General features: G+C 49.5%; 3 protein-coding genes across 3 annotated transcripts in view; 1 reads left to right on the forward strand and 2 right to left on the reverse strand.

Annotated features, from left to right (window-relative positions):
* Nucleotides 1–36: 36 nt before the first annotated feature.
* UBC (ubiquitin C) lies at nt 37–2,797 on the reverse strand. The gene is made up of 2 exons (XM_040082403.1): nt 2,485–2,797; nt 37–1,741 (listed from the first exon to the last, which is right to left on the reverse strand). The coding sequence occupies exon 2, from the start codon at nt 1,733–1,735 to the stop codon at nt 362–364; it is 1,374 nt and encodes a 457-aa protein (XP_039938337.1). The 5' UTR covers nt 1,736–1,741; nt 2,485–2,797; the 3' UTR covers nt 37–361.
* A 6,634-nt stretch (nt 2,798–9,431) lies between these two features.
* On the forward strand, nt 9,432–12,602 carry CENPV (centromere protein V). Its single transcript, XM_040082570.1, has 5 exons — nt 9,432–9,664; nt 10,589–10,687; nt 11,439–11,508; nt 11,875–11,989; nt 12,336–12,602. Exons 1-5 carry the CDS (start codon nt 9,432–9,434, stop codon nt 12,458–12,460), a joined length of 642 nt encoding a protein of 213 aa, XP_039938504.1. The 3' UTR covers nt 12,461–12,602.
* Nucleotides 12,603–12,884: 282 nt separating this feature from the next.
* PIGL (phosphatidylinositol glycan anchor biosynthesis class L) overlaps nt 12,885–25,737 on the reverse strand; it is a 51,414-nt gene continuing 38,561 nt past the window's right edge. Inside the window, exons 5-7 of the mRNA XM_040082568.1 lie at nt 19,247–19,278; nt 14,544–14,677; nt 12,885–13,505 (exon numbers count right to left, since the gene is read on the reverse strand). Coding sequence (XP_039938502.1) covers nt 13,407–13,505; nt 14,544–14,677; nt 19,247–19,278 — 265 coding nt within the window. The 3' untranslated portion in view covers nt 12,885–13,406. The remainder of the gene's footprint in view (nt 13,506–14,543; nt 14,678–19,246; nt 19,279–25,737) is intronic.

Raw genomic sequence — 25,737 nt, forward strand, 5'->3', positions numbered from 1 at the left:
CGCTGCTAAAATCTAGGAAGAAAAAACAACATGGCGTTATTAGCACTTCATTAAGATTTTAATCCAGATCCGTTTTAACCACGAGGTTGGTCCTCATCATACATGCAGAGAGGCTTAAGCTGCCACGGTAAGAAGCCAAAGCATTTCACTTTAATACACCACTTTCACCTGCTTGAACTGAGACAGACTACGGGGTGTAATGTGCAACAGAAAACTTTATTAGCATTTCAACAGACAGTTGTTCAGCAGTTACTCAAGCTTGCATTAACCTTGCATTAACTTAATATTAAGACATTGAAGAACTACAGTGCAAACACAAGTGCCACTGGCAACCCTGGTGTCAAGCAAGATGCACGAGAACTTAACAGCCGCCCCTGAGGCGCAGCACCAGGTGCAGGGTGGACTCTTTCTGGATGTTGTAGTCGGACAGGGTGCGCCCATCTTCCAGCTGCTTGCCAGCGAAGATCAGCCTCTGCTGGTCAGGGGGAATGCCCTCCTTGTCCTGGATCTTGGCCTTCACATTCTCGATGGTGTCACTGGGTTCCACCTCAAGGGTGATGGTCTTGCCAGTCAGGGTCTTCACAAAGATCTGCATCCCACCTCTCAGACGCAGCACCAGGTGCAGAGTTGACTCTTTCTGGATGTTGTAGTCAGAGAGAGTGCGCCCATCTTCCAGCTGCTTGCCAGCAAAGATCAGCCTCTGCTGGTCAGGGGGAATGCCCTCCTTGTCCTGGATCTTGGCCTTCACGTTCTCAATGGTGTCACTGGGCTCAACCTCGAGAGTGATGGTCTTGCCAGTCAGGGTTTTCACGAAGATCTGCATCCCACCCCTGAGGCGCAGCACCAGGTGCAGGGTGGATTCCTTCTGGATGTTGTAGTCGGACAGGGTGCGCCCATCTTCCAGCTGCTTCCCAGCGAAGATCAGCCTCTGCTGGTCTGGGGGAATGCCCTCCTTGTCCTGGATCTTGGCCTTCACATTCTCGATGGTGTCACTGGGCTCAACTTCCAGGGTGATGGTCTTGCCAGTCAGGGTTTTCACAAAGATCTGCATCCCACCCCTGAGGCGCAGCACCAGGTGCAGAGTTGACTCCTTCTGGATGTTGTAGTCAGAGAGAGTGCGCCCATCTTCCAGCTGTTTGCCAGCAAAGATCAGCCTCTGCTGGTCAGGGGGAATGCCCTCCTTGTCCTGGATCTTGGCCTTCACATTCTCGATGGTGTCACTGGGTTCCACCTCAAGGGTGATGGTCTTGCCAGTCAGGGTCTTCACAAAGATCTGCATCCCACCTCTCAGACGCAGCACCAGGTGCAGGGTGGATTCCTTCTGGATGTTGTAGTCAGACAGGGTGCGCCCATCTTCCAGCTGCTTGCCAGCAAAGATCAGCCTCTGCTGGTCAGGGGGAATGCCCTCCTTGTCCTGGATCTTGGCCTTCACATTCTCAATGGTGTCACTGGGCTCAACTTCCAGGGTGATGGTCTTGCCAGTCAGGGTTTTCACGAAGATCTGCATTCCACCCCTGAGGCGCAGGACAAGATGAAGAGTGGATTCCTTCTGGATGTTGTAGTCAGACAGGGTACGGCCGTCTTCCAGCTGTTTGCCAGCAAAGATCAGCCTCTGCTGGTCGGGGGGAATGCCCTCCTTGTCCTGGATCTTGGCCTTCACATTCTCAATGGTGTCACTGGGTTCCACCTCAAGGGTGATGGTCTTGCCAGTCAGGGTCTTCACAAAGATCTGCATGTTGACCTGCAAGACATCCAGGTGTTCAGCTACAGCCACTGAAGTCATGTAAAGCCTTTAGTAAATCCTAAATAAAGGGATTACTGCAGCTACTCCCACAGGTTAAATTTCTTTACTTTGGTTGTAGTAAACACGAAATAAAAAAATCGTTTTCCAATCTGACTAACTAAACCTGGGTTTGGTATGCTGAGTTCTTTTAACAGATTACTCTCACTAGAAGACCCCCAGACCCCCCCCTCCTTCACGCCCGCAGTGCAGCAATGCGGCAGCGGCGCCCTCCCATCCCCCTTACGCTCTCTCCCCGCAGGGCAGCACTGCACCCCAGAGCCCCCCCGAGTGCAGCGATGCGGCAGCGGAGCCCGACCCGCCCGCAGTGCGGCAGCGCACGGCTCGGCTCGGCTCGGCCCGCCCCGCGGATCCGCCCCGCGGCAGCGCCGCCGCTCCCCCGCCCCGGTAGTGACTCACAGCCGCCTTCCGGCACGGACGGCTCGGCCCGCGCCATCTTCCCCGCAAAGACACCGCCTCCCCGGACAAGTTTTACCCTGATTTCCCCCGCTACCCCGCCGGCCCCAGCCGTCACCGACGCGGTTCGGAGCGCTACAGAACTCCGCGCAACTCCGCCGCCCGCTCCCTCCGTTATCCTCCTGCGAACGGCCCGGCAGCGGCCACCCCGCCTGGCACGGTCCTGCCCAGAGCACTCGACCTATCTCTCCCCCCCTGCACCTCCCAATCCCCCCCAGCGCACTCACGTCTGCGGCCCTGAGTGAAGAGCTCACGTATAATATCCCGCGGTGCTAAACCTCGGATGTGCCTAGTGACGCACACCCTCCCCAATTTATAGGGTTTCTGGCCGCGCAGGCCCCGCCCATTAGAAACTAGCGTGTCCATCCGCCTCCCAAAGTAGTCCCCATGAAAATATGACTGTTCTGGTAAACACTCGCCTTTTCCCCGCTCCAATCCCTCTTCCGCAGGCAAAGGGGTCCCAGAATTTCAGTGAGGGGGATTAGACCCCAAAAAATCGGCAAATTTCAGAGGGCGCGGATGGATCTGGAACCGTTTTTCGCTGCGGTGGCTGTTGGTGGGATGACCGGGAAATCGGGCAGTGATTGGTGGGACGGACTGCAGGACGGGCGCTAATTGGCTGCTCGGGGGGGCAGTTAGCGAGGGGCGGGGGCGGTGGGGGCAGGGGAAAGCTCTGGAAGCTTCGGCGCTGCTCGGCGCTGATTGGTGCGCGGTGAGGTCACGCTGTTGCTGAGGCGGAGCCGCCTGGCGGGGCAGATTTCGGCCGCGGGGGGAGCTGGGGCCGTGAGGGGACAGGGAGGGGGATTATGATGGGGATTGGGATTAGTGATGGCCATAATGGGGGATTCTTTAGCTCCTGCCTGAACCCCCGCAGCTCTCAGGGAACAACCTGGCACGGGCTGGGGGAGAAGTGCCCTAAAAAAGGGGATTGACCCTTGGTGCCAGTGTTTTATGCCTCACTAAAGCCTCTGACCAACCCTTTCCCCAGCACGGCTGAGGCTCCATGGAAAAGCCCAGGACAGGTTGTAGGGCTGGTCCTGCCATATAAATCTGAGAGGAAAAGCAGAACTAAATTAGCAGAGTTGCAAAAAAACCACCATAATCCAAGAGCGTTGGTGGCTCCCGGCGTGTGACACGAGCGGCCCCAGTCACGGGGCCCAGTTCCCCTGGAACTGGCTGGAGCTGGCTGACGAGTTAATTCTCTTGATCTGAGGCTGCAAAACAAGCCCTGTGATGAAATGCTGACATTTGAAATTCAAATGGTTGTTTACTCGCCTCCAGAACAGGAAGCTTTGATCGGTTATGAAGCAGCCACCTTCTGTGAACTGATGTGGAAAACGTGCCTCGGGTTAATTAAGCTTCATTATACCTTTCAGACTGGCTCTTAACTCATTTTGTATCATATTAAAGGTGGAGTGCACAAAATCCAAGATGGTTTTTATGTGTTTTTTTAGCAGCTTTATCTGCTGCTCTTTCAGTGAAACCAGATGACCTTGTTAAATCCTCCGCTCACAAAGCATCAGCACGTGTGTGACTGGCAAGATTCACTACAGAGCTGCTCTATTTCCCTCAAGAAAACCTCAAACCCAGACAAAAATACAAAACCACACACACAAAAAAGAAAAAAAATTAAAAAAAACCCCAACAACAAAATTCTTTTGCTTTCATTTCTCCTACCAGGGTTGCTAGCACCTCCTGGTTTACAGTAAAAAACGAAATAAATCATCCTAACAATAATTACTCAAAATGCAGGAACGGGAAGAGGGAAAAATGATAACTGGAAAGTTCAGAAAGCTCCATGGCAATCGCCAACCTTGGAAATATTATTTGGCTACATAAATTTAGGACAAACGGCAGGGTTGGGCAATGTGCCGTTTGTTTGCTTTGTGCTGCCAGTTCTGCTCAGCGTTTCCAGCACGGGTTTTGTTTGGAGGTTCCAAGGTGGCTGAAGGTTTGCTCCAAGGCTGCCCTGTGCTTGCTGCACATCTCAGGCACTCTTCCCAGAGGGAAGGCCACGAGTAACTAATATTTACAAATATGAAAGGCCACATCTGTAAAGCTGGAGATTAATATAAAGCCTGGGCAGTGTTAAAGCACTCACGCATTTATTAAGGATTTTAGGGTGCATATTTATCTTTTTAATGTTCCTGTAGACGGAGAAGGAGGAATTTCTGTAATTTTTTTCCCCTTTCTGTGTAAACCAGAAAACACTGGAGCCTTCCCTTGTTTGGTTTTTTGTTTGTTTGTTTGTTTTAAAATATGGCTAAATCTATGGTGTGGCTGTACAAAGCACGTGCATTTAACAAACATTCCACTCTCCCTCTGGTACCTCTTGGTGAATAAAAAACATCAAGCAGCTGACTCTGGACTGTATAAAAATAAATGCAAAGCTGAAAAACCCAGAATCTGTATCTTGTGACTGCTCTGACTGCACAGGTGGCTAACAGCCTTTGCCAGGGCATGGGGCCTGCAGTTGGGAACACACATTTCTTTTCAGAAGTAGGTCACTGGGCAGTGGTACAGGGCAACCTACTTTCAGGAGAGAAGAATCTGGGGCCAGGGAAATGTTTCCAACGATTCTGTACATTCTGGAACACAAGCTGGGTCTGTTTTTTATGTAGGCTAATGCCCTAGCAAGGAGGTATCGCTTCTATGTGAGGCAATGTTTATCTTTAGCTACCAGGTTTAGCTTGGGACAGCCGGCCAGGCCATCACAGGGTGTGTGGCAAGTCCAGTTACTGTTCTTTGTTCAGACAAAAATAGGGCTGCTTGCCACAGGGGGAAAAAAAAAAAAAAGTATATACATATACTCATAAATTACTATCTCATAACATTAGTCACACTTGCTTCTCACTGTGTATGATGCAGTGTAATTATATTTATGTGTTTACAGTTGTGGAGATAAATATTGTCTGCCCAAGCCTGCAGCAGTGCAATAAGGCCCAGGCTTGGCTCAAGTTCCACCCACGAGACAAGCAGACGGATGGCATGTCACTGCTTGTCCCCACGCTGCCAGCCTGGAGGGTTACACAAATAGTGAGTCAGAATTCAAAGTACTGTGAGATTGACTGTGATATTCTGAGATGACCAAAAAAAGACAACTCCCTCGGTTTTGTTTTTATAGCCTTATGCTAAAAATACCTTCACCAAACAAAGTTTTTAAGAAGTCACCGACTTCAGGAGCCGAAAGAAGAAAAACAAATTTAAAAAAACCAGGTTGGTAGTAAAAAGATGAAAATTGGTGATTCTCCTCTGTCTCCCCATTTGTCTAAAGTGCATTTTAACTTTGTAGGGCACATGGGATTCAGCTTTCAGATCTGTGCTGCCACATAAACAGGCTTAGGCAGGTCTGAGTGACCCAGGGGGACATGTGAGAGCTCCCTGTGCTCTGCTGGAAGGAGACATCCAAAGGGCATTTTATAAAGGGTCAAAATCACAGCTTTGTGCCTGCATGGTGTGCCAGTGAAAGCAACAGCTAATAACTAGGTCTGTCCTAAAGCTCCTTGTCTGCATCTCTCACTCTGCCTCCTGCCCGGGAATGTTTTGGATCCCATCCAAGCTGCAGTGCAGGGAGGGAGTTTCTTTGTTCGCCTCCTCTCTGCTGCCTCTGAGCACATTTAGCTTGTGCTTTCTGGGGCGAGGTTTTCCAGCAAAACGGCAGAGAAGTTCCTTGGAAAACAGGCAGACAGAAGAGGAAATGGCAGAAGAAACAGGCAGAAGAAATGAGTCCTAAACCGCTGTTAATCGCTGTTAGTACATTCAACAGGACCTCTGTAACAGTGAACAAAAACAAACACTGCCAAGGCCATTCTGAACAGCCCGGGAGTGTCACCTCCTGCATTTTGTTTTCAGGTCCAGCTTGGGTGCTTTAATGGTGAGGAAAACGTCTGGAATGTTTCCCCCTCCACCACCGGGAGACTCAAATCCAAGCACTGCCATTTTCTCTCCTGAACAAACAACGTACTTCGAACCACCTCAGTTTTTTTTTAAGTGTGCTGTCAGCTGTACACAACTCCTAGTTCCCTGCTTATTAGCTATAAAAAACATCCACAGTTCCTAACTCTCTTTCACCCACAAACATGTAGCTGCTTTCAGTGCTGCTCTGGGGATAAAAATGTTCTTACAGGCAGAATTTCAATGCTGGCTGTGAGTCAGGGCTGCAGAGCTGAGTCATTGTTATACAAGCAGAGCTGAGATGGCACAGAAAAGCCCCTTTGTACTTTAACACTGAACACAGTCAGCTGCTGTTGGCCTTTGAGCATCACAAGACGCCTACACAGAACCAACTGTAATTTACTGGACTTTTCCTCTTGTCCACCACGTCATCTGTCTGGATAATTCTTCCTTTTCAATTTTGCCTCTCAAGCTTAACAGCAAATGCATTTTTCGTCAAGCTGTTGGCCTCTCCTAAAGCCTGGCAAACATTGCATCAGCTTTGAAATGAGAGCTTTTAACTCTCTGGGCACTGGGAAGGTGCTGCGCAGGTACACTGACAAATACATTTGACCACTGAAATGTAGGGCTTTCAGCTCAAAATATCTGTGACATTTGTCATCATCCAGAGTTCCACCGTGAAGATTATTTATGTAAGGCTCAGTTTTGTGTTCTCAGTCCTTCGTGATAAATTATGAAACAAATTTAAAAAGAGAAACTGCTTCTTTACTATGGCATTTTGCACTTCCATTTTTGTCCTCTAGCTCTTTATCCTGAAACATTGCAGGGGAACAGAATTTAGCTCCTCAAAACAGCTTCTGCATTTAAAATAAAGTGAACTAATTGTGGAGAGGCACAGAGAGTGACAGATTTGCAGATAACACATGGACAAACTCACCCAAGCTTTCTCCTGGAACTGCTTTTTGAGCCTGTACGAATGCTGGTGGCTCCTGTCTTAGAGAGGGTCATTTGTGTGAATCGATACAAAGAGCCCCTAAAATGAGCTCCTAAAATTACACTCCGGCTTTCAGCGTGTTGAGTTCAGTGTTTTTGGGACAGGACAGACCGGGAGTGCTGCTGGCTGTGCCCGAGGGGAGGTGAACCCCTGCTGCAAGCCAGCACAGGCTCCGTTTCAGTGCCTTTCCAGTTTCACCTCAGTGACTTTTTCCTCCCCAAATATGAGGCGACTGACATGTATTCTGGTTTGACTAAAGGTCTGGGAGTGGCTCCGATCAGGAGCTCCAGATGAATTTGTCACGCAGGCTGTATTCTCGTGCTTCCATTAGAATGAGTAACCGGAGCAGAGGTTCGCAAAAGGGGTAACAGGAAATTGTAACTCGGTGCCCTTTCCTATCATCAGAGAGGTGCTGAGGCACAGGATTCTTACGCAAATCCTGGCATGTCCCGTCTCAGGAGGCAGCCTTGAACACCGGAGTCACATGTTTTTAAAACTTTTTTCCAGACCAGAGCGCTGATGGATGTTTATTCATATGTGTCCTCTTGCTTTGGCACCTTCCTGGCTGCCACAGGACCCTTTGGTGCCTCTTTGCCTCTCAAGACTCAGCTCACTTGTTTACATCTTTCCCCTTCTTGGAAAAAGCAAGACATTAAGTCCTGTTAACTACAAATCCTTGATTGTATGTCAAACAAAAGAAGTTTCCAGTCCTGCATCACTGGGCACAAAGGTTTGTCTTTGGAGTGATTATTTTTTTCCCCAAGAGAGTGTGACTTGGACCCTTCCAAGTTTTATACTTTTCCCTGCATGGATTGTTTTACTTGAGAAATAGCATTGGATTTCAGTGTTCAAGAATAATCTTTTGTACAGTATTTACCACTAAAGGGGGGATTTCACATTTTCATTATTTTGTTTTATTTGGTTGATTGTTTGGCTTGGGTTTTTCTGTTGTTTGGTTTTGGGGTTTTGTTTGTTTGTTTGTTTTAAGGTATGTACTCTCTTATTTTCAAGACTTTGGTAAGAGAATTAGTGAAAAGCTTAGCGGGAATCGTGTTAGAAGCCATTTCTCTGCAAAGCTGCCACAATGACATCAAACCTCAGGAAGGCCTAAACACAGTTCCGAAGGCACATCCTGTGCTGTCACAGCAATGTTGTTTCTACATGAGGGCTGTTCATAGCAGAGAAGTGAAACACCACAATTCCAGCAGCACCTCGGGTCTGCTGAGCTGCTTCCCATCCATGAATACGTGAGGCATCATGTTTAGAATGAGAGGGAAAACATCAGGCTCGTGCCTGTGGATAACTGGCATGCCTGGCTTCAGCCCTGCAATCAGGGCTGAAAATCATAGAATCCTTAAGGCTGGAAGAAATTTTTAAGATCATCAAGTGCAACCGTTAACGCAGTGCTGCCAAGTCCACCACCGAGCCATGTCTCCAAATGCCACATCCAACAGTTTCTTGAACACTTCCAGAGCTGCTGACTCTACCACCTCCTTGGGCAGCCCGTTCCAATGCCATGGGGTGGCCAGCAGGACCAGGGCAGTGCCTGTCCCTGTGCTGGGCACTGCTGAGGCCACACCTCGAATCCTGGCATGGGTTTTGGGCCCAGCACGAGGGACATTGAGGGGCTGGAGAGTGTCCAGAGAAGGCAACGGAGCTGGCAAGGGGCTGGAGCCCCAGGAGTGGCTGAGGGAGCTGGGAAAGGGGCTCAGCCTGGAGAACCAGCAGCTCAGGGGGAACTTCTCCCTCTCTCCTGCTCCCTGACAGGAACTTGTGGCGAGCTGGGGTGTTCTCGTCCCCAGGTAACAAGGGTAAGAGAACACGGCCTCAAGCTGTACCAGGGCACCTTAAGGTTGGATATAAGGAAAAGATCTCTTCACGGCGCGTTTCCCCCGTTGTACCCCAGCCCGTTCAGGTCCCACCGTGTCCCGGTGTCCCCTCAGCCTCTCCCATGCCCCTCAGCCTTTCCCGTACCCCTCAGCCCCTGCCGTGTCCCCTCAGCCTCTCCCGTGTCCCCTCAGCCTCTCCCGTGTCCCCTCAGCCCTTCTCGTGTCCCCTCAGCCTTTCCCGTACCCCTCAGCCCCTGCCGTGTCCCCTCAGCCTCTCCCGTGTCCCCTCAGCCCTTCTCGTGTCCCCTCAGCCTCTCCCGTGTCCCCTCAGCCTCTCCCGTACCCCTCAGCCCTCCCGTGCCCCTCAGCCCCTCCCGTGCCCCGCGGTGCCGCCGTTCCGCCCCCCCGGCCGTGCGCGTCGCGGGGGCGCCCCCGGTGGCGCAGGCCGAGGCGGCGCATGGGGCGCGGCGCGGCGGGCGGCGCGCGGCGCTCCCGGCGGGGCAGCGCGGCCGCGGGCGGGACGCGCCGGGCCCGGGGCAGGAATGCGGGGGGAACCCCGGCCGGGGCCGAGGCGGGGCCCCCCAGGCTCGGCCCCGTCGATCTGGGGGCGCAGAGCGGGCGCTGGGCCGCCTTCCAGGAGCGGCACCGGCTGAGCTGCGAGGAGGCGGCGCGGCTGCTGCTGGACGCGTAGTGAGTAAAGGGGACGGGGCGGCCGCTCCGCGCTCCTGCCCGGGTCCCGTTCGCGGCGGCGTTCTGTGCTGGGCATCCGCGCAGCGGGGACGCCAGCTGCCGAGAAAGGAAGGGCGGCCCGGGGCGGAGTGGGGAGGGGGTGCGGGAACCACGGGGGGGGGAAAAAAAAAAGAAAAAAAAAAAGAAAAAAAGTGATTTTCAGTGCTAAAGCTTCCCGAGGTTTACGGCTCTCCCATCGAGAATGCCCTTGGGGGCTCCGCGAGGCACAGCTTCTAAATCTCCACCCATTTCCTGTGCTCGCTCTCTGCGGAGCACGGCACATCAATTGTCCGTGGGAGGCAAAATCTGGGAGGAAAATGTTTTTTTTCCTTTGTATTTTGCGATTGACCCGCACGGTGTGCAGCACAGGCTCAGAAATTTCTTGGTCATAAAGTTCCTCTGCAATTACAACCCGAAATAAAAGACATTTTAAATATTATGTAGAATCCACTCATCTCTGCTTTCCCCAGCTTTTAAATGGAGGAATATTAATGGTGTTGGAGGAACTAAGGGGAGAATTGTGGGGAAATGCAGTTCTCGGTTCCAAGCAGTTTTGAGGTGATAGCCCTGGCTTCTGTGTAGGGTCAGCACTTGACCTGCAGTGTCGTGGGGAGCTGTGCTGTACAGAGTGGAGAGTCCTCAGAGTGGTGCCCTTCATTCCTTTTCACCTTTTTAATTAAACCACAAGGGCAATTGCTGCATAGGACAAAAGCCATCCTCCACCTCATTCTGACATGTTATTAAATACATTTGAGTGGATACATTTCTTGGTGTCCTGCAACAGCTCAAGACAGAACTGAATAATGTTGTGTATAGCCTTACTGTTCTCTTGGGCAAAAAAAGGAGAGAGGAGGATCGCAGAAGCACTGTTGTGTCTCTCTACAGTGAATACAGGGGTTTGGTGAAGCACACAGGAGGCTGTCACTGTGGAGCCGTCCGCTTTGAGGTCTGGGCATCAGCAGATCTGCACGTGTTTAACTGCAAGTGAGTTGGTTTGTTCCCTGTTCCCTGAGATGAATGTCAGCTCTCTGCTTTTCCAACCATAGAGCTAAAGATGAGACAGCTGCAGAACACTCTCTGAGCTGTTTCCGTAGGATTTACCCCTAATTATGTCCCGATCCACTATGAGGTCAGTGTTGGTGATTTCAGGTGCTGCCTTGGGCAGGACTTCATGTTTCACAGCCAGGCTCACACAGAAAGTGTCAGGAGAGATCTAATGAGTCCAGGTGCTCAGCCATCTGCTTTCTGTTTCCTCTCATGCAGGGGGCTCAAAGCACATTGGTCTTTTTTTAACTTGTTCTTCTCAAGTGACATTACAGCTCTGACCACATGTGCCTCAAACTAAAACACTCTCTGGTTTCAGAAGTGACCCCTCTTTGCTTGCAAATTGTTTGCTTCCAGCTCATGGGTGAACTGCTGAACTTTACTTTCTTGTTTGCAAGGTAATGAATGTTGGCAAAATAGCCCAAGTGTGCTCTTAGCCTTTAAGTGGATTTTTCAGGGCTAGAGTTTGTCCTCAAGAGTTGTGTGTCAGGATCTTATTGAGGTACCTGTGCAGAGTCAGTCTGTTCACAGGTGTGCTGTGAACACCAAACACTACGACACCACAAATCCACTTTGGCCACTTACCTCTGAGCCCTTCTGGCTGTCAGTGGAATTTCTGCTGTCAAGAGGTCTCATTGCTGCTCTACAACCTGTCCACTCTTTCTAGCAAGGTGTGCTTTTTCTTTTACAGTTGCAGCATTTGCACAAAGAAACAGAACAGACACTTCATTGTGCCAGCGTCGCGTTTCAAGCTGCTGAAGGTAAAGTAAGAACACAGTAAGAGCATGGCCATGAGCACGAGCAGTGTTATCCTCAAAGAGCCAAGAACAAGCAGTTTTCTGCCCTAAGTTTGGCTGGCTGGGGGAAATGGCTGCATTTTAAGCTGTCTGGTGTGGCTGTGTTAGTGCAATTTGTTTAGAGCTCTTGCAGTTCCCAGGCCTGACTGTTATGGGCACTGGTACATGCAAAGCACAGGGGTTTAGGAAAGGAGCAGAAATGCACAGCTCTGTATCTCAGATAAAAGACAAGAAGGTGGCATTTTAAATTGTACATTTCTTAGCTACAAGCCCAAAGTAATTAATCCATCTATTTCCATGGAAAACTTACAGTGCTTTTCCTTTGCTTAGGGTGCTGACAATTTGACAACATACACCTTCAACACACACCGTGCCCAGCACACGTTCTGCAAGACCTGTGGTGTTCAGAGCTTTTATACTCCTCGTTCTAACCCTGATGGTTATGGTAGGTACAAAGCAAGCTGTGCTAACCAGAGTTAACCACCAAGCAAACCTTGGATAAAGGCTCCATTGGATGCTGACATGACAGCTGTGAGCAGCATGTGTCCTGAGAGTTTGTTCCTAAAGTGTTAATAAATACCTGGAACTGCAGTCTGAACCTGTAGCTCCTCCATAAAAAAACCATCTTACCTATAATGTGTGGGCTTCTTCCTGTGACAGGATTCTCATCCAGGCTCCTCAGCTACAGCAATAGCATTTACAATTCCCTGAGATGCCCCAGCTATGAAATGGAGAAAGCATCTCCCACATTTTATGAAAAGCAGGTTTCTGTGTACTCTGTCTTTCTTCAGGAATAGCTCCCCACTGTCTGGATGATGGCACCGTGCAGACCATTATCACAGAGGATATCAATGGCAAGGAATGGGAGAAAGCAGTGAAGGAACATAAGACCATCAGAGACATGTCAAAACCCTGACAAACCCGTCCAGCAGCCTCGGGAGCACTGCCTTGGAACTGCATTCTGGGGTTTCCTGGGTGATGGTTGGTGAAATCAATCTCTACGTTATTGTTGCCTGTTCTCTGTTTCTTAAATAAATCTTTCTATGCTGATTGTCTCATTCCTTTGTGCCGTTCAGTTTTCAAATTGCCTCTGCTCTGTAAACCACTGCAGGGTTGCTAGTTTGGCACTTAGCCTTTAGCTGTGCTGAAGTTTAAATCACAATGCAAAAGACCTCATTACAGTCACTTGCACCTCATTCCTGTGTCCTCCTGCTGAGACTCTTGTGAGTTGATCTTGAACCCTGTTCTGAATCAAGAAGAGAGCTCATATTTCAAGAGGGACACTGTGAAGGTGGAGCCTGCAACACAGTGTGTATGAAAGAAGTGACAGCAAACATCAGTGCAATTAGAAAAAACTGCATGACTTCCGATGCTTTATTTAAAAGCTTTGGCTTTTTAAAGTTTTGACAGAATAACAAAGGTGTTGTGGTTGTGGTGTCTATGGAGACAGCATGATTTTTGAAAAGTTACTCCTGATACCTGGATTTTACAAAAGCACCAAGGGAGAGTTGCCAAGCAGAGCTGCCAAGTCCTTGCAGCTCTATCTTCTTTGGGAAATAGTTTGTGCCATATCTTCTCCAATGCAGAATCCTCCAGGGCTTGACTCCCAATTAAAGTTAATCCAAATTTCTCATCTTATTTAAGCTTCTATGATGAGAAAATAGAGTAGTTGTTAACTGTTCTCAATGTCTCAGGCAACAGGCGCTTCAGAAGGAGCTTCACCTCGCGTGGGTTTTGTAGTGTGGAGAATGCCACACAAAGAGCACCCCATCCTGTTGAGACGTCACACAGGAGCTTTCTTGAGTCCTGGGCCTGGCACAGTTGTTTTTGCTCACTCTTTGACTCCTGTGAGGGATGTCCTGTCAGAGCAGGCGCAGTGAATTGACCACCAGGTATCGAGAGAAGAGCAGGTAGAGCTGGCGGAACCAGAGGAGTTGGCTGCGATGGCACCGCATGGCTCTCTAGGAGGAAAAACAGTGCAGAGAGCTTTACAAGAACTGATGTGAGGGCAGTTTCCTGCTCCTGCTGTCAGTGTCCATTTATGGGACAGCCTGTTTCCAGTGAGCAGGGAAAGGCAGGGGAGGTGGAAGGCTGCCTAAACTCTGGGCCTGTCTGCCCCCAAGTCTGGTGTTGTGCTGCCTGATGTTCAGACAATCCTGCTAGAAAGGGCATTTTATGTGTCACTTCTAACTCCTGCTCATCCCCACATGGTCTCAGGCCTGGGGAAGTGTTCACATGCTGATAGGTGTGTCTGGGAACATCTCTGCTCCTTCTGGCCACACACTGCCAGCTGCAACTGAGTCCATTTATAGTGCACCAGCCCAGAAAGGTCAGATATCAGGAACAAATATACATGGGAATAATGAACACCACCTTTAGCCAAGCTGTTTCCATAAGGAACTGTATCCTTGAACAGCCTCAGAAGCAGGAAAAGTCTGTAATTTGTGAATTAACAGCACTGTTTGCTGGGTAAATATTTTTGTGCTGTGGAAGGGGAGTTAATCAGATTCTGATACAGAGAACTGTGGGGTAAATGTGTGAGATCCTGTGCAGCAAAATAGTTTAAAACTCTACAGTAAAGGGAACTTGTGAAGAGCTTTGGACCACAAGTTCACAGGCTGTCTCCATCTTTAGTGAGAGCTGTGATCCAAGGATGCTGTTCCTGGAATGCAGTCATGCCAGGCTTTCACAGGCCACTCACATGTTCACAATACTGTGTTGGATCCAGTTTCCTTTGAAATGCATCCTTTGAAATGCATCCTGCATCCTGGAGAGTGTAAAACTCAGTGCCCTGTGACTGTCTGAGCTGCAAATCCGCTCAGCCCTGTCCTGTCACGCAGCACATGAGGTAACCTGGCTTGTCCATGTTTTTAAAGTCACTGCAGACATTCCTTGGTGCCATTTATGACCCATGGGTACAGCTGGCATTCCCTGGGACTAAAGAGCTCACAAAGACAAAGAGCCACTCAAACAGGTCAGGCAGGTGCCACACATCTCACCTTGGCCTGCTCAGTCTCCTCCTCTGTGAGGATGAAGAGAGCATCCCTGGGCAGGAGGCAGGAAATGAGGACATCCAGGAAGGAAATGTATTTCCTGCAGAGATTTACTGATTCCAGCACGAGCACACGGCACCCTACACAGAGAAAGAAGATAAGTATTTCAAAACAACAGCGTTCTTGTAAGGTGCCCTTTTCTCCAGGCTCAGCAGCTCTTTGCAGCTTCCCTGTGCTGCTGGTCTTGGGAATCTTTTTTCTGATGCTCCCACCAGGATTTCTTTGTGCCCAGAGCATATCTGTGACCATTTCTATTGGCTCTTATTCTGTATGTGACCTTTGTATTGGTTCATGTTCTGTAATAGCCTGTGGAAAGCAAAGTTAGCCTTGAATATCCCAAAAACTGGGTGGTTTTTTTGCATATAATTTAAATTCTTCCTACATAATTAGGCTCAAAAAAATAGGTGCAGATGATTCTCTGAATGCTGACACTATCATATAATGGAATTTTAAAACAGTGCTTTCTGGTTCAGCTACCAAAATGAAATTTCATCTTTCTACTCCAATTCTTAGCTACAGAATAAATATTTACAAGCCTTGGGAATCAAATATTACCTCAGGCAGGTAGTTAAACTTTAACAGAGTTCTGAATTCATTGTTCAGATGTTTCTGATGAAGCAGATGAAGGTAACATTTCAAGATTCTGCTAATGTTGAAGGGGTTTTTTTCTGTTTTAAAGATCCCTTTGAACTCAAAAGTTAATTGCTATTTTTTTTTTTTTTTTTTTTACCATGGCTAAACTGATGAATTCAGAGCTACTGATGGTCCCATTAAGAGCCTGTAGCTCTCAAGAGAGCTGCTTTGGGATTTCCTCAGCTTGGAAGCTGCTGTGATTATTATGTTCCACACTTCCCACATTGTATTAAAGTTCGACAGAAGAGGCCAAAGTCACAGTTTACACAGGTGGTCAGAGATACAATTCTATTTGCAAAGAGATTTCCTTCAGTGAGCCCTGAAACAGTGAAATTACACAGAAGAGACAGAAAAAAGCTCTCATGGACTCCCTCTGGCGCGTCTCCAGGATCTTTCAATTCCTTTCTTTCTTTTCTTTTCTCCAAGGGTGTTGTTCCAACTTTTCAACAGCATCCCCCACTCTCCAAAGCAAGACTGGTTAACTTTTCATGTCAGTACCGCAGCGGGCTCCAGGGCCACGCTCCCGTCCCACGGAAGGGGACACGGGACATTGGGACCTGACTCCCAGCAGGTCACACAGAGCACTCACAGGAGTGATCTCTTCGTGATCTCCTCCTGCCATGGGCAGCGATGGGCACGGGTAGAGCCCTCAAGGGCAGTCCCCGCGGCTCCCACCCGGCCGGGCGCTGACGAGCTCGAGCAGTGCCGGGGAAGCGGCGGAAAATCGCGGCTGGAAGCGGCGGGCGCTGCCCGGGAGCCGCCGGGAGGTGGCGGCGTCCGCCGGCCGGGGAGGGACCGGGACACGGCCCCGGATCCCTCCGGCACCGCAGCCTTCAGCACTCCCATCCCGGCCTGCCACTGCCGTGTCCCCGCTGCCCCTGTCCTGCACATCCTCGGGCCCGCAGGGTCACGGAGCGGCAGCTGGGCCATGGCCCGGGACGTGCGGGAATGCGGGGGCTGTGGGACCGGCACGGCCCGGACACTTCCTGACCGCAAACCCGAGCCCCTGCCGCGCTCACAGCCCGGGCACAAGGGACAGGCAGAGTTCGGCTGCCAGCAGCGCAGATCGATCTCCCAAGGGACGCTCCGCAGGCACAAGTGCTGCAGTCGCTCACAGAAGAGCCCTGACACTCCTCTAATCCCACTTGGAGACATTTCTTGTTTCCAAATAGCGAACTTGGAAGGAAACCTGTGATGTGCCGGGAGTGGGGGAACCGTTCTGTTACATTAGGGTCGCAGTGTTGGAGAGAGGCACAAAAAGCTCATGGGGTAACATTTAAGATTTATTGATAGTTGCCCTTCTTTATAGGGGGTTCAAACCATTCTTTCCCTCCCTCTGCAGAGATCCTCTGGGCTGCTGCTGGGATAGTTTCAGGGGGAAGAATTAGTACAGTGCTGCTCCTGTGGTCAGCACTCCCAATGGCACCTGTCTGCTTTTCAAACACGGGACAATGGATCTTTCCTGGATGGCTTTAATGGACTCTGGCAATGCCACTCAATCAATTCCTACTCACAGTGATGAAAGAGAGGCCTGGCACCACTCTGGGAAGCTTGGGCTGCTCTGTTAATGAAATGTGCTCTCCCTTTCCTCAATTTTATTCCCTGAGAAACATTAATTCATGCAGCAATTGCACATTTTGTCCTCCAAAGCTCTGCAATAAGGACTCAAAACCGTGGCAAGTGATTTCAGTGTGGATGGCTCTGACCTGCTGGGTCCCCCTGGGTCAGATCAGGTGAAGTGGTGGCATCCAGCTCCCCAAAAAGAAGGGCACTGGAAGAGCCCTCCGTGTCAGCGATCCAACCAGGATTTCCATGTGCTGACAGCAAAGCCTGCTCTGCATGGCAATGTGAGATGAGACGAAGCAGGGAGGAATGTACAGTCCAGGCAGAGATGGAAAAGGGTTCAGAGAAACAGGCTGTGCTCCCTGCCAAGAGGGGTGAGAGCAGCGCTGCCATTGAGGAGTCCTGTGACACCAGCAGGTGAAGCTTTTCAGAGCCTGTTGTGCCTGTGACCTGGGCAGGATGGGATTAGCAGTGTAAGGCAAGCTCTCCAGGTTGGCAGAAAGGGCAGGATCAATATAGCTCATGGATTAGGCTGGGAATAGAAGCGTGTGAAGCCCGCAGCCTGCTCAGCTTGGCTTTCCACTTCCAAATCACTCAGGCAGCAAGGATGCCTAGAATGAGGAGCTCCTGAGTGAGCACTGTGTGTATCCAGGCCCGCACTGCTCCTGATGGAAGGAGGCACGGGTTCTTTTGGAAGAGCACTGGTTGTAGCTAGAATGGGCCAGTGGCAGGGGTGGGAGCACATCCAGCAGTTGTCTTGGCTTCTTGAAACAAGTGCTTGTGCCTGGGCTGGAGAACTTGATTACAGATTATAAAAAGCCTGTTGTGTTTGTGCTGGCTAAAGGCATTAGAAAGCAAAGCAGGATATTTAGGGTGCTCATTTGCATATCACTGAGGCAATGCAAGGCTTAGCTGGCTTTTGCATTTGCAGGGAGATTTTCTGTGGATTCCCTGATCACATGGGCTTACACAAGCTCACCCACAAACGGCTCCCTCTTACCAACAGCAGCGCAGCACTTTTCCATGGCCTGAACATGCCTTTCAGCTCCATCCAGACAGCCTCAATCCCAGCATCACTCTTGTTTCATTAAGCCCCTCTGATGCACAGCCCTGCACGCCTGCCAGATCAAATTATAAATACTGGGAATTTCAATGAGACTGGAACTATATTTGGAAAGGCTTAGCATAAGCAGCAGCATGGGAGCTCCCAGTTCCTTTGGTGTTTGTAGGTCATGTCAGATGTGATGTAATCAGAGCAGCAAGGCTTGCACAGAGCTCCAGCAGCCTCTTGATGCTGCTGGAGAAATGGAAATGTTCTCTCTATGTGGGTCTGTTTCAAACCTGAATGGATTTGAGGCACAGCCCATATTCAGCACCAGAGTGGAACCTGCGTGAGCAGCACATGAAAGCAGCTCGGTGTGGACGGGGCCTGACAGCCAGCAGTGACTTCAACCACTGCAGCTCCTTTGTGCTGCACACAGCACACAGCTCTGCTGCATCCCAAGGCTGAACAAAGAAAAGGTCCTGGGAGCGAAGCTGGCATTAATCCACCTCTTTCATGAACTGGGGAACTGAAGGGACCAGAGTCAGAGCTCAGCTTAAGGGCATTCTGCCATCTTGGCTCATGCTGTCTCATTAGGCCTGCAACTTCCTGCTAGCAGAGAATTAAAACTGATTTGCTGTGACTCATTCAAATCCTACAATGATTTGGGAATTAGCATTAAAGGAACACAGCCTGGATCGCTGCTGAGGGAGCAGGAGGTTGACTGGGTGGGCCTGGCTGAGCCACCTTCCTGTGCCCTGTCCAAACAGCTGAGTGACAGCTTTGTGCTTAAACGAGGTCCACACATTTGTCCCTGGGCAGGCACTGTTTGCTAGAGATAAGGGCTTCGGCTCTACCCTAGAAAAGGGCTCAGGAGCAACCTCCTTCTGTACTTTGTTTCTTTCCCTTCCCTACTTGTACAGAGAATTTCTTGGAGATTCTTGCTCACAGGTGAAAGAAGAAACTGCAATTTGTTGTGCCACTGCAGATTTCAGATTCCTTTCCTGAGCACATTTTGGTGGAGGCTTAACTTGCAACACGCAAATATTTTTGGCTAAGTGGGTAATCATTTCTGAGGCTTTTGTCACAGAAAAGGAAAAAGGCTTGTAAGCAAGATGTGACCAAAAACTCTGTGACTAAGCTGAGGGACCTGGAAAGAACACTCAAATTCACCCAGGAGGCACAGGCCAGACACTGCATCACACCACTGAGGCAGGACAACCCCAAGGGACTGAAAAGTGACTGTAGAGAAGCCTGTGCTAGTAAAAAAATGCAGGAAGATAAAAGTTCAGCTGTGGGTTTCATCTGCAGTGCAGGGGTGAGCTGGGCAGCTGGAACCCTGGCCACAACAGGGATGTAAAGGGCTGCAGGGTGGGGAGGTGAGGTGGGGTGGGAGGTGATGGACTCCTACCTTCAGGTAACTTCCCCTCTGAATGCAGGTACCTGTGGAAGAAGAGATGCAAGGGAGTCAACACTCAGTGGAATTACTCACACTGTGATTGTACAGGAATAAAACCCTGTGTGCTAAACCAACCCTTTTCATTTAACACACAGTGCCAATAGCCAATCTTGTGAGAAACTTCAGGAGCCCACACTGGATGCACCTCAAGCAGGGCTAAGCCTCGTTCCCCACACTATTCTGCCATTCCCTTCCTCATCCTGCCTGCTGGGACACATCACAAATAAGCTCCATAGATCAAATTCACTCTCAGACTTCCCAAGGGAAACCCAAGAGGCTCCCACAGGCTGTTCACCCCTGGGAGCACCTCTGGCTGTTCAAAGCCCAGGCTCTGCTCATTGTCTCAGTGGCTGCTCCTCTTTGGGCACCAGCTCTTTTTCTCTAACCCAGGCTGGCACTGGGACATCTGAGAAGCTGCTCTGGCTTTTTGCTCACCAAGACTTTGATCCCTTCATGACTTTGTCCTGGGGGAGTCTCTGAACAGGAGGACCAAGAATGGGAGATGTGAATGGTGATGGCACTTCCATCAGGAATTGTAAGCAAATGACCCTGGGATGGTGAGGGCATCAGAGGGTGTGAATTTCAATTCCTTTCTTAATTCTCTTGTTTTTCCTGCTCGTGGCTTCGGAGCACTTGAGCTGACATTCCCATCGTGGATTTGGCCCACGGCAGGGCTGGGAAGCAGCATCTCTCCAGCAGATGGCACTCAGGGCTGTCCCACACCCAGTCCTGCTCTTCCAGGAGAAAAAGAAATCCAAACAATGGAACATTTGCCAAAAGGAGAAAGGAAATAATAATTTAAAAAAAGTTATTTAACCCTGTGTAATATTTAAAGAGATTGTTATCACCTTATAGTGGTGTATCTAACAAAGGACAATGTGCCAGTTCATGTGTAAATCAGCCAGGATAAAACATGCATTATATGTAAACTGCTGTGTTTCTCCAGTCACTTTCAAACTGGGATTATCTCTGGCTGTTGGTTAAGTTCAAGGAAAAGGATTAGCTACACAGGCCTAGACAAAATAGGAAGCATGGAGTGATGAATACCCAATGCAGTACAAAGCAAAAAGTCAAGCCAGAAATGCAGGTCATGACAGAACTCAAACAGCAATCAGAAAACATATTTAAACAGATTCTCCTGCCACTGGTGTCCTGTGCTCCAGAGCCAAAGCAATGCCATTTCCTACTAAACAATGGCCTTGGAACAGTGACTTGGCCACCTCCTGCCCCCACGCAAGTCTTACTGCTCTGACAAAGACTGTTAAATGTTGCCGTGTAATTTAAATATCTCCATTAATATCTGCCCTGCTCTTCTGCCAGAGGTTTCTTGCCCCACAGGTGGAATCTGGCCACCCAAAGAAGTGATTCAGCACTTGGTGCAGTTAGCAGGGTGGGAACCTTTCAGAATGAGCTTGGAGAGATAAAGCAGTGAGCGGTTGTGAAATTTGGCAAACTCTCTGAAGGCCCAGTGTCTGTTCTGGGTGTGCTGCTCTGCCATGGAGGCACCTTCAAAGCACTGAGCTGCTCCAGGAGGGAACTAATAATAACCATTCCTGTCACTAAAACAGGAGTGAGAGATCCAGCTCGTATGGAAACGTTTCAGCAGGAGCAGGGAGCATCTTCAGCAGGGAAGAAAAGTGCGATTCAGCAGTAAATGAAGGAGCTTGTGCTTGTGTAAAGGTTCAGGGAGACACAAACTGTGTTTGGTTACTGAAAGCACCTCAGAGCTGCTGCCAGCAGACCTGTCACTCATCTGGAAGAACAAGCATGAAGAAATTGCATCTCTCCTCATCCTTTTTGTCCCAATCCAAATGCTTCAATTCTCAGCGAGGCTCGGTGCAGAGCCCTGGGAACGGGCTCCACCCAGCTCTGTGTGCAGAGGAATTGCAGCCTTGCTCATTTGTATTTCTCTGCGGTTGCAGAGGGAGAGAGAAACACGAAGCTCTACCTCCTGCACACGTTCACAAAATGAGCCAATCCTCTCCCAAATCCATCTTCTCACTCCCATCTCCACCCTGCTGGAGTGTCTCCATGGGACACTTCCAAGTAGGGGAGAGGTTGCAGCTCTCAGTTGTTGCCATTTTGGGAATGTTGTTTTACAGATTGGACGTGCTGTGGTTTGGGCGAAATGAAAGAGTTTGGCATAAAATCTCAAAAAGTAAAACACAAACAGGCTCTTTTTCAGGAGATTTTTCCATGTGGGTGTTTTGTTTTGTTTTTTTTTTCCCCAGAGAGACTTTTTATAATTCTTTTTAAACATGAAGTGACCTAAGGTGGCTCGTTCCCACCCACTGCCCCAGTGCCAGAGCCTGGTGATTCCAGGGCTCCTCTCCCTGCACCCTCTCTGTTATGCCTGTGGTAGCTTCAGATCCACACGTGAGACCCTCTGCAGTGAAGAATTTGGGAAGGCCATGAGACATCCAAAGGCTCCAACCATTCCTGCCCTGCAAGAACTCAATCCCAGCTCCTCCCTCGGGGCCCAGCTGCTTTGAAGGCTGTTGCTGTCTGCAGCCACCAGCTCCATCTGCTCAGCAGAAACACTGAAATGGCCCAAACTCCCTCACCCTGCAAACTGCAGGATTGAGCTCACTCCCAAATTTCCTGTCTTTACTCAGGCACCCTCCAGGAAAAGTGTGAGTGGGTCAGCTCCTCTGTGGCACTGACCAGTGAAACCTCCCAAGCTGTTCCAAGAAGGAACAAAGTCAAGATGGAGCTGAAACCTTGGTCCTGGGGAGCACAGAACTCCTCTGGGGCTCATGCCCACGAGGGTGTGTTACACTTTGGGTGATGTTCTGTTTGATGAGAAGCTGAATTCAATGACTTCACTCTCCAAATAGTTTCCCAAGCCAGAAGCAAAGCCCTTCACTGAACTAACTGCTGGCTGCTGTGGAGCACTGGGGAAATAGAGTTTTGAAGAGCACGGCAAAGAATGGATGTCCTAAAGCTGCATTGGGGCTGCATTTAGGATTCCAACCTCTAATCTGCCTGATTAATCTGATGAAACAGATGTGAAGGAGGAAGAACAGGCAGTCTCCTAGGAATCACCAAGACATTAGAAGGACATACTTGCCAGATGTTGGATGTTTGCTCTCTGAACACCTCCTCCCTCCCTAACTGGACTTTCTGGCTCCATTTCCATGCACCCTGAACTACACCGTGGAGCAACACTTTGTACAACACTGCTCAGGCACTCTGTACCCACACGTGGGGCAGTGGCAAAAGATGGTTCTACCATCTCAATCCAGAGATGTTCCAGCTGTCAGAGCTGCCCCCGGCTCTGTGCTTTGGGCCTTGCACTGTCTGGGAGAAGAAGAAAGTGCAGTGTCCCTGCTCCCCTCACTGCCTGCAGCCCAGTGACACAAGGAAGGACACCCCTCGAGGCTGCTTCTTTGGGAAAAAACCCTTCTTTATGGGGAATCCCTTCTGTGCTGGTGCTCCATGCTCAGCTTTAATCCTGGTGGCTCTCAACAGTGTCATGGGAAGGGCACTGGGATGAATGAACTTGGTCCAATTAAGGAATGAGGGAAAGGGATAAAGGACTGAGATAAAATCTAGAACTACATACCCAGCTATGGGATATATGCCAGGGCAGAGATCTTTGGGGGAAAGTCTCAAGGACAGACAGCAGAGTACAATTCTGTCTCAGCCTTATGGGGACAGTCTGGCTGCAACCACAGCCATCACTCATAGGCTCCCCCAGGACATTTAAGATCAGTGAAACAAGTGAGAAGTGCGCGGGCTGCAGTGCTGCAAGGAGGGAGAGATCTTCCAGCCCCACACTGTAAGAAGGCACCAAATAAAAATGGTAAATGGGATATCATTCACTGTTATCAAGCCAATCACCCAAAGCCAGCTTCCTCCTTGTCCTTTAAGACCTGGCCTTGGAAATTCAACAGGAATTCACAGCAGAACTGTGCTTTGTTGGGGTGGGATGCAGTCGGTGGCCTCTGAGAATGGCTCCCACCCAGTGGGATTGGCTGGACACTGCTCTGCTCATTGTTTCCATACAGGGATTTGCAGCTGGCATTTAACCAACCCTCGTGCTCCAGGGAGCCTCAGTGCAGCCCTTCTGCACAATGTCCATGGCATTCAGGAATGGGGCATTCAATGGGCAGGCTGGGACATGGAAGTGAACAAGGCATTGGTGGCACTCAGGCTGCATCCTAATCAACTGCTGAGTGATAAAGCTCCCAAACATCTCTGCACAGCCTCATTTACAACCTGCCACAGAGCTGGCGAATGTTAAAAAACATCCTGCAGGACTGAGAGGTGTTTTTCCAAATGGAATTGACGAGAATAGGCTCAGCTAATGATTCCTTGATGTAGCTTTTTATATGGCATCATTGATAGAAGTTTTATGGATGCAGTTGCTATAACAACATAATGCACAGTAGTTAAATATAGCAGCTCCTATTTTCCACTCAGTTTGCTCTGCCCTAGGCAGACAAGACTATTCTTTTCTGTTCTAGCTGGGCTGAAATGGATTTGATAGCTCACTAAAGAAAACAAGTGGTACAGTCCTTCCTCCTCCTCACAAAGATGATTCCTCTCCATCCTAAGCACGCAAACAACAAACCCAACAGTCCCCCATTTGCCAGGCTCCTGGGCAAGAGGGGTTGTTTAAAATCAAAATGCACAGTGACTCATGCAAAACTAAACCACCTTGCTATTACATGTGATCCCAGTGCAGGCACTGTCATTTCAGAGTGCAGGAAAGAGAGGTTCTGCAATATTCCTGTCACATTACCACAGTGACTGGCCAAGTGCTGAGGGGGGATGAAGTAACCTGGATGTCACTCCAGACCTGCTCTTCCTTGTGGATGAGTGTTAAGGATCCAGCCTCCCATGGCCACAGGGAAAGCTCCTGTTTTGGGGGATAAGAGGGGATGATGTTGCCAAATCAAACTACAGAAGATTGCTTTCAGTTCTCCCTGCTTAGCTGCAGTGGGTTTTTCTTGGGTTTGGGTTGTTTTGTTTTGGTTTTTTGTTTTTTTTTTCCCCTGTCTGGAAGCCAGAACTGAAATACTCCCAGGGGAGACTGAAATCAAATAGCAATTTGTGTTCCTCTCCCATCCTGTTTTTTCTTATTTTTCCCTTGCAGAAGAACAAATCCATGCTTGAACCTTGGCATTTCCCAGTTCCTCCCATTTCTGAAGGCCAGGCAGGCACACAGCAGCAGCTGGACTCCTACAAGCTGTCAGGAGGAAGGCTGCTGCAAGGGAAAGAGCTCATTCCTTCTGAGTAATTCCTGCTCCTTTGAACATAACCTCTGTTCCAGACACTGGAAAGAATATTTATGCCCTTAGCAGACAATACTGAGCATCTGCTCAGCTATGACTATTTCCTGAACTGTTTTATTCCTTGAAACTGTTCAATAATTTGCAACCCCTGAAGCGAGGAGCTGGGGGAGGGGTCACAGAGCCTGTTCTCCCCCTGCTTTTGCAGAAAGTAATCTCATGGAAGTGGGCACAAGCCTGTCTCCCAGAGACTGGGAGCATCCAAAAGAGCTGAGGATCACTGCACCAGCCCCCTGCTTCATCCTTTCCTCCACTTTTCACAGTGGAGGCAGAACCCTGCAGGCCTTGTTTAAAGATGGTTAATAAATACATTGCAGACGATACCTGGAGGGGAGAGGTCGTTTGCTTTTCTATTGCCGTGTAGCACTGGGGCCCCAGGGGCAGCCACTGCTGCTCTGCAGAGCTCTGCTGGCACAGGGGGACAGGAGAAGCCTCAGTTTATGCTCCCAGAGCTGCCTGTGCTGGCCAACATGTGAGAACTCATCAGGGCACTGAGAGTCAGGAGTGATACAGTCACGCTCTACTTCCTCCATAACACAAACTGAAAAATAATGAGGGCGAGCGAGCCACTAAAAATAAACTTAACCTTTCAGCAGCCACGGCATCACTCCTGCCACATGCAGATGATGGGGCTACCATGATTAATTCTGCTGATTCAGGACTGGAAGGGAGACAAGACACAAACCAGCCCTTAGTTAATGAGGACTGCTCGTGCTCTGGTGTCCCTATCAGCACGAATCTCATCAGCCCAGACAATGTTCTGCTCTAGCTGAGCACCAATGCAAAGCTCTGGCTTCAAGGGAGTTGTAGACAATGAGCATTTCCTGCTAACGCTAACCCTCTGAGACAAGGAGAAGGTTAAATCCCCACTGCAAACACAGGAAACATAAAGCATGAAGGTGGGAAAGTGATTTCTGCACAGACACCAAGACAAGAGTAGAAATTGGATCAAAATCAAGAGTTTTCCTTAAATTTCTCATATATAACTCAGCTGCTAACTTGTTTTCTCATGATCTCTTCAGGATGGAGGATAACACCTCACAGCCTGCCCTTCCTTCGTCTTTGTAGGTTATACAGCAGTTGAGTGAGAAATCAGAGGTCCAGGCAGCTGGAAGCTCTTCAGTCCCTGTGCAATGGTGTGAGCAT

Source organism: Hirundo rustica, chromosome 19 (genome assembly GCF_015227805.2).
Source record: "Hirundo rustica isolate bHirRus1 chromosome 19, bHirRus1.pri.v3, whole genome shotgun sequence".
Classification (NCBI taxonomy): domain Eukaryota; kingdom Metazoa; phylum Chordata; class Aves; order Passeriformes; family Hirundinidae; genus Hirundo; species Hirundo rustica.